General features: G+C 47.6%; 1 protein-coding gene across 3 annotated transcripts; it reads right to left on the bottom strand.

The window, feature by feature from the left end:
* Positions 1-3,352: 3,352 nt before the first annotated feature.
* LOC101581033 (eukaryotic translation initiation factor 6) lies at positions 3,353-11,626 on the bottom strand. Of its 3 annotated transcripts, none has more exons than XM_023708774.1 (7): positions 11,523-11,626; positions 11,187-11,368; positions 11,015-11,100; positions 8,778-8,953; positions 8,097-8,273; positions 7,714-7,895; positions 3,353-3,613 (listed from the first exon to the last, which is right to left on the bottom strand). In XM_023708774.1, the coding sequence occupies exons 2-7, from the start codon at positions 11,291-11,293 to the stop codon at positions 3,604-3,606; spliced, it is 738 nt and encodes a 245-aa protein (XP_023564542.1). In that variant the 5' UTR covers positions 11,294-11,368; positions 11,523-11,626; the 3' UTR covers positions 3,353-3,603. The 3 variants fall into 3 exon arrangements, with proteins under 3 accessions (XP_023564542.1, XP_023564543.1, XP_004648808.1); XM_023708775.1 differs by having other exon boundaries at positions 11,187-11,343; positions 11,523-11,624; XM_004648751.2 differs by having other exon boundaries at positions 11,187-11,626.
* Positions 11,627-11,736: the final 110 nt, after the last annotated feature.

Below are 11,736 nucleotides of genomic sequence, written 5' to 3' on the forward strand. Positions count from 1 at the left end.
TTCAGGAGAGTAGGACCGGTGTCTGTAGGTGTGACACGAGGGAGAGGAGGAGCCAGAGTGCCTCCCAGGTGGCCTGAGGAGGGGCGTGGTTACTCAAAGGAGCACGAGGTGGAAGGGCGGTGGAAGGGCGGCTTTAGGGGAGGGGCGGACTACCGCTCGCTGTGCACCCTGAGGTCAGGGTGTGGAGCCCAGGCGAGAATGAAGGGCTGAGGAGGGAGAGCAGGAGCTCAAGCGGGGATGGATGGCGTCACCCGGGAGAAGTATCCAGTAGGAAGAAGGGAGACCAGATCACAGGTTCCAGGACGCTTGGCTGTATCAGCAGAGGAAAACAGGCTGAAGACTGAGGAATGCATGAAGCAGGTTCTTAAGGACTGGATGGGGAGGCCGGGGTCCAGGTTGGGCGAGGCTGGGGACTGACATGCTTCCTCCATGTGGCAGTCACACAGGCTGTCTCACCCAGCAGCCACCTTCTGTTCTTGACAGAGTGGTGTTGGCCATGGTCCTTGCTCTCTTGGACAGTCTCAGAATGTCACATTGAGGACATTGGCACCCCTTGCCTAAAGCCCTTTTTGGGGTATCCTTTCTCCTCCAGGGGATCCTCTGCTTACATAATCAGCCTGAATGGTGTCCTTTTCCAACCCCCAATTGTATTTCCATTAAGTGGTGTCTCTTAGTATACTCCACCTTGCTGCTTCATCTGCCCATGTCCTTTTATTGATTTGTGTCATGTATACAGTTCCAGGCAGGTGATGAGCACAGGAAAAAGACCCATGATTTGTTGTGGCCTATGCTTTAAGAGAGCCTCAGGTACATGATGGTGATGTGTGCATGTATCCAGCAAACCCCCGTTCACCTCAGACCAACTCAGTGGGGGGTATTTTTGTTGTTTTTGGGTTTTCTCTTTATAATTTTTCATTAGTACATATTTGTCATACATATTGATCCCATTCATTGAATCTGTACCCAAACATATCTTATTTTCCCCTCCCATCCCCGCTTTCCTATTTATAAAGGCTGTTTCCATTTTTTCCCTTACCCTTCCCATGTTCCACATGTTGTTCCAGAGAGAGAGAGAGAGAGAGAGAGAGAGAGAGAGAGAATGAACCTTTACCCTGTGGTACACCCCTAGCCACCTTTTGAGATGAGATCTAAGTTACACAGGCTGGTGTGGAATTTGTAACCTTTCTGCCTTTGCCTCCAAGTGGGAATAGTATATGCTATAGCTCAATTGTGTGTTTTAGTGATCTTAAGGGGGTCCATGATATGCACTGAAAAGCATGCATTTAATCATTTATATTTTCAGCAGTGCTGCAGATTAAGCCCAGGGAACTATATTCCCACCCCCCTCCCTTTTTTTTTGTATTTTAGGGGTCTACAGGGTGTTCAGGGTCTAATAGGTGGGACTTGTAATGACGCGCCCGTTTGCAGCCTCCCAAGAGCTGAGATTACAGGTGTGCGCCACCATGGCCAGGCTTAATTGCTCTCAGTGCTCCTCTGGAGTGGAGCCGGCAAGGCAGGCCCAGAGATCTAACCTCTGGCCCCTGTGCCTGCTTGCAGGCACTTTAATCCACTGACCTACTGGGCTGGCCCTACATATTTAGTAATTCACTAAGTTTCTGAGTTCTGAATGTTTGGGTTTAGCACAGGGATCTAAGCATACCTTTACATGACCAGTTAGTTTGTAGCTGAACACCCTACCCTATCAGTGTGCCATGTATATGGTGTGAGCATTAGGGGCATCTCTGTAGTGTTTGTATTCTACATGAATGGGAACATATCAGTTTATAGTGTCATCTGAGACAGAGAACACAGGTCTGACAGAGCTATCTATTCTGCCATTTATTTGCACTTGTTTCCAACTACTCTAGCCAGATACCCCAGGCTTCAACTCCCACATCTATAAAGTAGGGGTATAATACCCTGTAATTGTATACCAACAGGATGTCCACCTTGTAGGATGTTGTAAGGCTGAGAATAACTGGTGTGAAGTGGCCAGTACAGGTGCACAAATGAGGTATTGAATAATTCACTGCTTCATTTTGTGAAGGATCTTAAGACAAGAATGTTGTCTGACCTGGGTTTCTCAATGCCACCCCTCCCTATGCATCTCCAATCTCATGGTCGAATCCCAAGGACTGGTCCTGTGCAAGTCAAGTCTCAGTAAATGATCTGCCTTTGATGGGAGCAGGGATAGGACCCCTAATTATTTCAAAACATCATTGAACTTAATGATGAGGCCTTTGCTGTGGCCCAGGATCAGCCATTTCTCATCCCCAAACAGATCACTGCTACTACCAGTGGGGAGGGCAGGTTCAGATCCTTGCCTGGCCCCCTGCAGTTGATAACTGGTGTTGAGGTCGAATCCCAAGGTCCCAAGATCCAGTTTGTGTTGGCCCCTTGTCATTCCCACAGCCCATGCTACCTGAGCACAGAATCTGTCCTGGGCCCAGACTCACTTGGGAATGGTTTTTTTTTTTTTTTTTTTTTTTTGCAGAACCGGGGATTGAACTCAGGCCCTTGTGCTTGCCAGGGAAGCTCTTATTCTACTGAGCCATCTCCTTGGCCCCTTCACTTGGGAATGGGCCACATTTGCTGAATTCCAGCTGGCTGTAGCCCAGGTCTTGTCTTCACTCATCCAGACCCTGCTCTTACCAGGCCCAAGCCTTGCTCCCACTTCACTTCAGGCAGCTGAACCACCTGTAGGTAGAAATCAGGCTGATCAAGATTACTCTGGTGGGTATGATAAACCCTGCAGGGATCTAGTCTTCAGGCCACAAAGATGGATATCAGCAATTTGCTATCCAAGGGCAAGAACCAAAGAAGGTGATCAACACCCATTGCTCCCTGTGCCCCAGCACAAAGACCTGAAGGTTCTATCTCAGTATAATCCAGAGACTCATGGCACTGCTTGTACTCTCCATAAGCTCACAACTGACCTAAGCCACAAGAGGCCTGGGGGCCAAGCCAGACACCTCCATCCTCCTTAGGTCAAAAAGGACAAGAGTGCCTGGATGAATAAGATTCTTATCCTCTAAAAACCAGAAAACAACGGACAGAAGTTGGATAGAAAAATGTGCCAACTAGGGCTAGGGATTTAGCTCAGCAATAGAACACTTGCCTAGCAAGCTGGAAGCACTGACTTCAGTCCTCAGCACCAAAAACAAAAAAATAAACCTTACCTAGAAAAATGCGCAAATAGAGGAGGGCGCTTTCTCTGCTAGCCCTGGGATGAAGCCTCCTGTTGATAATGATAGAGAAGGCTGTGTGTATGGCTCTCCATTTCAGCCTTCCCAGAATGATTAAAAAGGAGAGGTGTGGCACAGGCTGATGCCCACAAATAGCACACTCAGAATGGCCAGAGGCAAGTGCCCTTTAATGGAGTCCCCCAGAACAGCAGCATCCTCATCCATTAGCCAAAGCACTGACAGCCAGAGTGACATGGCGGGCTTTTCCAGGAACAACAGATTCAGAAGATGGCACTGGTGCAGGGCTGGGCCCCTAGCCACTGTTTCACTGATCCCTCTGCCACACCTTCCTGGTAGCAGCAAGTACAGACTAGGTGAGGCAGGGAGGAACGAGCTGGGGCACAGCATGGAAGGTGACTCAGGTGAGGCTGCAAGAGAAGGAGGAGCACTGTCAGGTGTGATTCACCGGGCACACCTCACCCCCAGCCCTAGACCTGTGTTCTAGCTAAGCCCAGAGGAGCCACCCTCAGAGCCTGGCCCCATCTGGATGCTGGTCTGACTGCATCCCATGTTACACAGTAGACTGGAGTTCTCAGTGTTTAAAGACTAAGATGGGGCTGGTGAGATGGCTCAGTGGTCTAAAGCACCTACTTAGAACAAGCTTAGCAAAGCACAGGGACTGTGGTTCAATCCCCCAGCACCACATGCCAGTCAGCCCCGCCCCCTGGTGGGCTGAGCTGGCCACACACACACACACACACACACACACAAATAAAATTTTTAAAAAATTTTAAATAAATAAATAAAGACTAAGATGGATTCTTCTGCTCAGGTTGTATCAACTTGCTTAATTATTTATTCTTCATAGAATCTCACAATATTATAAAAGGGTGCTTGCTCCAACAGAAGGCTGTACCTAGAAGATAAGTACCTAACAGCAGGGATGGGGCCAGAACTTTGGCTTCCTTTTCCAAATGCCCCCTTTCAGTGATAACTAAAGAAAGACTAAGAATACTAAGCTGAAAAACAAATCAGTTCTGAATATTATTTGACAACATTCTTATATTTTTATTGTGAGATACAGTCTCAGTAAGTTGCCCTTGCTGGGCTTGATCTTGTTATTCTCCTGCCTCAGCCTCTGAGAGTATAAGAATTACAGGCCTGTGTCACTGCACCCCCTTGAAAATGTTTTTTGTTTTTTTTTTTAATTTTATTTATTTATGTGTGTGTGGCCAGCTCAGCCCACCAGGGGGCGGGGCTGGCCGGCATGTGGTGCTGGGGGATTGAACTGTGGTCCCTGTGCTTTGCTAAGCTTGTTCTAAATAGGTGCTTTAGACCACTGAGCCATCTCACCAGCCCAAAAATGTTCTTTTTGAAAAAATCATACGCATGATTATAAAACTGGGTATATATTGTAATCACCCACCTGCCATCTTCAACCTGAGGGCTTATGCATAACTCAAACCAAACATGTCACACAAAGTAGTGAGTGTTCTTGTTTCTGTTCCAATAACCATTTCTTTTTTTCTTTTCTTTTTTTTTTTTTTATGAGCAGACTATATTTATTGAGAGAAAGAAAGCTCCTGTCCAAGAAGGGACAGGAGTGGGGCCCAAGTGGGTAGTTCCCTGGGGAAGCTGTCTCTTCCAGGGACTTTTATAGTGTAAAACCATGCGGGGCTAAGGTAGAGAGAATGAGAACTCGCTTAGGTGGGCAGGAGGTGGGAAAAATTTGTTACCTAAGTAACTCCCCATCCAGAATTTATGAAAGAAAAGCAAACTCATACCTCCGTCCAGTGATCTCGGTGGAAACCTCCAAAATAATACAGGGAATGAATTTTAGGAACAAACGAAGGTTATGAGCAGAATATATTTACTGAGAGAAAGAAAGCTCCTGTCCAAGAGAGGGTCAGGAGGAGGGCCTCAATGGGTAGTTCCCCCCCCCATACCCATTTCTGTATATTATCTAACTTACTAAGTGAGGAGTACAGTACCAGAAAAAGGCTGATTCTTAGTGGGGAATGTAGCGCTTCTGCCAAACTTCAGCAGTTTCTAAGTTTTGCCATTACATGCAGCATTTGCTTTAGTTTTTGGTAGGCATCAACTGTCACTTCACTGAAATTTTTCTTAAAAGCTGCTAAAATGAATTTTGTTGTTTTATTAAATGATAAATTGGGGCTGGTGAGATGGCTCAGTGGTCTAAGGCACCTACTTAGAACAAGCTTAGCAAAACACAGGGACTGCGGTTCAATCCCCCAGCACCACATGCCAGCCAGCCCCGCCCCCTGGTGGGCTGAGCTGGCCACACACACACACACACACACACACATAAATAAATAAAATTAAAAAAAAAAAAAGATCAATGTTGCAACAGAACAGGAAATATTATTACTCATCACCACATCACTACTGCCTGGTATATAAGGTTACTTAACAAGAGTTTGCCTGGTAGGGATGTAGCTTAGTGGTACAGCATTGGCCCAGAATGCGGCAGGCACTAGATTTCTTCCTGAGTGCCTCAATAGTGGAGAAAACCAGAACTTTTTACTTGTTTACTGGTAGCAATGGCAGTCAGTATGGATCCCAAAATATCCACATCAGAATCAACACGGTAACTTATTTTAAAAAAATAATAGGAGACAAAAACCAAGCATGGTGGCATGCATCTATAATCTTAGTACTCTAGGAGGGCTGAGGCGGGAGAATCCCAAGCTTGAGCCAAACCTGGCCAATTTTACAACTTAGAGAGCTCTTCTCTCAAAATAAAAAAGGGTTTAGCTCACCAATACTACCCACAAAACAAAAATTCACCTTGGATCCCACTCCAGGATACAGAATCAGAATCTGAGCATGCATACCAGGAAGTTACATAAACAAGCATCCCAACATCTGCTAAACTCCAAACCACACGCTAACAGTCAAAAATTGCTGATGTTGTCAAAGTCCTCAGCACTACCTTCCCCTTCACACATCCCACTTTGTCCAATCTGTGTCTACCTGAGTTGCTTCTCTATTTGCCTCTACTTATCCAAATACCTTACTCACTCCCTAAAACCAAATTAAATGATCCTTTCTTTATGAAACTTCCACAATCCAAGAAATCTCATCGGTAGTTCCCATGTTCCCCATCTGAAGACAACTAGGCACTTTTTATTCTTCTTGGAAGGCATTCAAATATGTGGCCACAACATTTTGTTCTCTACACTGTGAGTCCTCAGGAGCAGCATATAGGAATCAACTGTCTCACTATCCCCCAAACAGTCTTGCTGACAAGGATGAACCAATACAGCCAAAGGAAGAAAAAGGAAGGGGAACTGTACCCATACAGACTGTTACTTGGTGCTTGTTCCACTTTGGGGTTTCTATCTTCTAGAGCAGTGATGGCAACCTTGTTAGAACTTAGTGATACACATGTCATAGGTTCACCACCAGTGCTGTAGTCTGCTCAGGGCAGGACAGGCCTGCCAAAGATCTTCAGGGAAGGATGAGGGAGAGGGAGGGAGGATACCATGCACCTGCTGCTCTTCTAATGCCTCACACTTTGTGATCTTCAGGGCTGGGGCCTCCTGTGTATTTTGTTTAATCCAAAAACAACCACACTGGGGTCCTGCCCCTTAGCTCAGTTCTTTAAGTGGCTGCTTCAAAAAAGCAGTCAGGCTTAGGTTGCTGTGGTTGGATCCCCACAACTCAAGCCAGCCAAAACTGCCCTGAAAGCACGGGGAAGAAAAACAAGCAGACTGTGACTCTGATGTAACAGCTACCCCAATCAACACTCCCTTAGCATCCATCACAGTTCTCCTTGGCCTTGTGTTCGTTTATTTTTGAGACAGGGTCATACTATGTGGTCCAGGTCAGCCTTGAACTCACTATGTAGGCCTGGCTGGCCTAGAAAGCGCAGTGATCATCCTGTCTCAGTCTCCTGGGTGCTTGAATTAAAGGTAGGTGCCCAAATCCTCATGTCTCCTTAACATTTTATAGTGGCCACAACAGCTCCATTCTGGCTGAGGTCCTATGTCACTGGCTGCAGATACTAACCCATAAGAAACTGAAATTGCAAAACATGGCCAGAGATCAAATGAGGACAAGCCAAACAGGATGGTAACTGTTTCTAATCCTAGGACTCTGGAAGGCTGAGGGAAGAAATTCACAGGTTTCAGCCCTACCTGAGCAACTTAGTGACTAAGTGAGATAGATACTGTGTCTTATTGGAAAAAAAAAACCGTTGGAGATATAGCTCAGTACAAGTTCAGGGTTCCATTACCAGGACTACAGAGGAAAAAAAAACCCCAAAAAACGTAAAACTATAAGAAGGACCAGTAGAAAGTTCTGCCTCGAGAGCTGAATCAGCAAAAGATGAGCACATGCTCAAGAAATGCTAGCTGGCTGTGTCCTGTGATTGCTCAGCAGTGTGTGGGTACATGCTTGCATGTGAGGACCACCTGCCAGGAGAAACAATTCAGTTCCCAGCACAGGTGGCATCTGCTTCCCTACCCTCAAAGGAAAAGAAAGCCCATACTCTGACCCCGCGTACCTGTCAATGAGGGAATCCCTCATGCTGGTGGCGATGGTGCTAGGCTGGGCTTCATTCAGCTTAAAGACGCTCTCTACCACCGACAGCTCCGTGCTGGTTGTATCCAGCCCGCAGAAGGCACACCAGTCGTTCACCACCATCCCGGCAGCAATCACATCACTGCCTCGGTTCACAGTGCCCGCCTGCCAAGATTGGGCTTGGCATGGGCACGGCACAGCACAGCAGCCAAGTCTCTCCCCTCCCCCATGAGGGCTCTTCCCAAAGCCTGCTTCCTGAATCTGAACCCTGATCCCAAAATAGGGCAGGTGAGGACCCAGATTCCAGAAGGCTGGGCAAAGGATCTGTCTCAGCAAGGGCAGGGGCCAGGCCACAGGAAGTCTTACCACGAGGGGCACCTGGAGAAGAGAGGACAGCTCATCCTGCTCTTCAATTGAAGTCTTGGGATGCACCAGTCCTCCCTGATTGCTGAAGACACAGTAGCTTCCTACTAGCACCTGCTCAGCCACTGTCTGTCTGAAGACTTCCACCTTGAGCACATCAGCCAGGATTTCTTCTGTCTCCTGTCAGTCAAAGATACTGCTGCTCAGGGCTCAGGACAGGCAGGCAAGAAACAGGAACCCTTCATGCCAGAACCCAGAGGCCCTCATTTCTCTGCTACACAGCTACACATGGAAGCCTCACTCAGGAAACCACAGACTACAGTTTAGCACAGAGTCTGGGCCAGCCCTGGAGCTCTCAGACCCAAGCATGCCCTGAACACTGGGCTTGCCCCCATCTCACCCTCTTCTCTCTAACACACCCTCCAGTTGGACTGCCAGTCCTCCGTGCTGGCTCACATCTGGCCACTCCTCCAAACCTCCTAATCCTGAAGGACTAATGGTCTTCCAGCTTCTGACACTGACCATACCATCAAGGCCTCTGTTATGGCTGCTGTTCCTACTGACTGCCTGATATACACGAAAACCACAAAAGATGAGGCGAACTTCTGACTGTGGGGTAGAAACAATAGCTCAACACAGCCTAGGCTAGTCCTGTGGCTCTTGAGCCAAACTGGGCTACCTCACCCTGTCCAGGTCTGGGTGGACCAAGGCCACATAGTCATTGCAGGTGGTAACATTGCCCAGGGCTGAAAGTCGCTCTTCTACCCGCCGGATCTGCACTGAGTCTGGGAGGCAGTTGCGAATGTGCTGCAGCTCCTGGTCAGTGGTGTTGTTGGGCAGCAGGAGCCCATGCCTGTTCCCTGGAGAGACCCAAATTGGAGGGTGAGGCAAACACAGGCTGTAAATAAGGAGATGCTTCTGGGACCTCAGCGATCAAGACACAACCCAACCCAGCCCAGCCCAATTACGATTCTCCAGGATGGCTTTAGTCTCAACCCCAGCCCTCTAACCCAGTGATCCATACATCACACAACAGTACCAAGTCCCCTGTCCCGGCCCAAAATGACTCAGGAATCTATCCAAACAAGCTTTCTCACTTCCTCATCATGGAGGGAAAAAAGACTTGTGGAAATGGCCTATGTCATTAGTTATATATTTTGTTCCTTAAAAACCATGCATACATAATGTTATTTAAGAGTGGCTAAAATTTAAATTCAATGTCAATCCCAAATGCTATAAAAAACATGGAACAAATGAAACTTATACACTGAAAAGAGTGAACTGGTCGACCACTTTAGATAATCATGTAGCATTACCTCTACACCAAACAGTCATATAAATTGTGACTAACTTTTATACTAGAGAATAGACAATGCCCATGTAGAATATTTAATTGTAAGGGTTATAGACCCAAAAGAAATATATATGCTCCTATTTATTCAGTGACATTATTACTAAGAGACCAATGGGGTCCACTCTGAAATATCTGCATAAAACCTCTACTGCAGCAAGAAAGAACAAATTTTAATTATATTATGTAAAACTATAGCTAAAATTTTCTATCCTTGTAAAGATGCTAGGTTAAATTCATCTTTGTTCTTTGAATTTGTTTTTTCCCAGAACCAGGGATTGAACTCAGGCCCTTGAGCTTGCCAGGGAAGTGCTTATTCCACTGAGCCATCTCCCTGGCCCCCTGTTCTTTGAATTTAATTCAAATACAGTGGCCATGATTAGAGATCAGTGTTTTTTGTTGATTCTATGATCAAAATATAAGAAATGAATCAGTAAACAGAGATCATGTTTATGATTTTTCAAATAAAAGTAAAAAAAAATAAGATTCCTTTGACCCCAGTTTGCAGAAATAAGAAACAAGAAGTGGCACGAACAAGACAACAGAACCAGCTTTAAAAAAGAAGGAATGCACACTGTTGATACCTTAAGCGATTAGAATACAAACATGTAAAAGGGGACTAAGGATTTAAATGTAGAACATGAGAGCTGGGGAGAAAGTTCAGAAGTCGAAGCGCCTGCCTGTCAAGCTCAAGGACTTCAGATCCATCCCCAAAAACACATGCCACGTAGGCCATGCAGGCCACCAAAACTGGGCATGGTGGTGCATGCCTGGAATCCAGCGCTGGAGAGGCTGAGACAGGAGGATCACTAAGAATCTGAGCTGCATATTGAGACCCTGTACCAAATAAATAAAAGATTTTAAAAAATTAAGTGTAGAACATGATAACCCAGACTCTGGGCCTATGATTTCCCAGAGGCATAAATGAATGTTCAGAACCAGGAAGGAGCTTGTTCATAGTCAGTGGCAGAAGACAGATGGATATAAACTCCTCCTCCACATTAGGTGTGGTACTTAGTGAGTCACCACTGAACTCAGTCCCTTGCGCTTGCCAGGGAAGCGCTTATTCCACTGAGCCATCTCCCCGACCCTCTAACCTCATTTCCTCATTTGTCACAGTAAGATTAATTATTGTTTCTCAAGAACAAGTGAAAGCACTTGTTGCTTTTCTTTTCGGTTTTTTTTTTTTTTTTTCCCATACTACTAGAGAATAGGGACTTGTAAGTACTAGGGAAGCTTCTAATAATGAGCAAGCCTGCCCTTTTCACGCTTAGACAGTGTCTCCCTAACATGTCCAAACTGAGATCCATCTTGACACTGAACTTCATTATGTTACCTCTTTTGGTGGTTCTTCATATTTATTATTTTCAAGAAATCCTTGACAAAACTTTTCCTTGTTCTCCTCAAAGACTGGGTCCCACTCAGCCCCGAGAGACACCATAGTCGGCAGAAATAATAAGTGAAGGCTTGGAAACTCCTAGATCACTCCCAATTCTCTCCAGGGATATGATTAATAATCAATGGTGCGTGGAGACTCCACTCCCTCCTAGGCATCCTCCACATGCCTTACCCACACACATGCGCCCAATGATGCGGCAGCCGGCGATGGACGCGTGCACCACGGGGATGGTATCGGCGAGCTCGCCCTCGAACACGCTGCAGGGACACAGACTCGGAGGTCACCGGCCAGGACGCTCTCAGCCGCAGCTCCCGACTCCCGCAACCCTCCCGCTCCGCCGCACCTGTAAAAGTTCTCGGATCCTCCGATGGCCACCAGGCAGTAGGTGTTGGTGAGTTTGGCAAAGCAACCGATCTCACAGTTGTTCTCGAAAGACGCTCGCACCGCCATGAGGGAGGGCTTCAGGTTCTCTCGCCGCGAGTTCAGGGGCGAAGCACCGGCTACCACAAGCCACAGGTCTGGGGCCTGGCCCCAGAAGCGTCGCGACCCCGCCCCTCTAAGCCGTCGATTCCGGGCCCCGCCCACTGGGCCCCTCCTACTCGGACCCGCGTCCTCAGGGCCCTCCCTTGCCCACCGGGCCCGAAGCCGACGCTAGAGGCCTCGCCGCGCACCTGCTCACCTAGTACACCCGAGTCCGCCCGTCACTTGGCCCTCTCACCCGTGGAGCCTTCCGTTTCCGCCTCAGCCCTGAGAGACTTCCGGGAGAGCCCTGCGCTCGGGCCACGCAGGCGACCCCTCTAGCTCCTCCTTGGGCAAGGACTCTATGGCAGCAAACGCTCCGGCCTGCACCGCCCCCGGCCCCGCCCAGGGCCCGGCCCCGCCCAGGGCCCGGC

Source organism: Octodon degus, unplaced genomic scaffold (assembly GCF_000260255.1).
Source record: "Octodon degus isolate 3935 unplaced genomic scaffold, OctDeg1.0 scaffold01047, whole genome shotgun sequence".
NCBI classification, from domain to species: Eukaryota; Metazoa; Chordata; class Mammalia; order Rodentia; family Octodontidae; genus Octodon; species Octodon degus.

Bases quoted from the DNA above. Each gene is read 5' to 3' on its own strand.
- LOC101581033 (XM_023708774.1), bottom strand. From the start codon at position 11,293: ATGGCGGTGCGAGCGTCTTTCGAGAACAACTGTGAGATCGGTTGCTTT. The intron at 11,101-11,186 runs GTGCGGCGGAGC...GTGTCCCTGCAG, and splicing joins GGATCCGAGAACTTTTACAG to CGTGTTCGAGGGCGAGCTCG. The intron at 8,954-11,014 runs GTAAGGCATGTG...GGGTCTCTCCAG, and splicing joins CATTGGGCGCATGTGTGTGG to GGAACAGGCATGGGCTCCTG.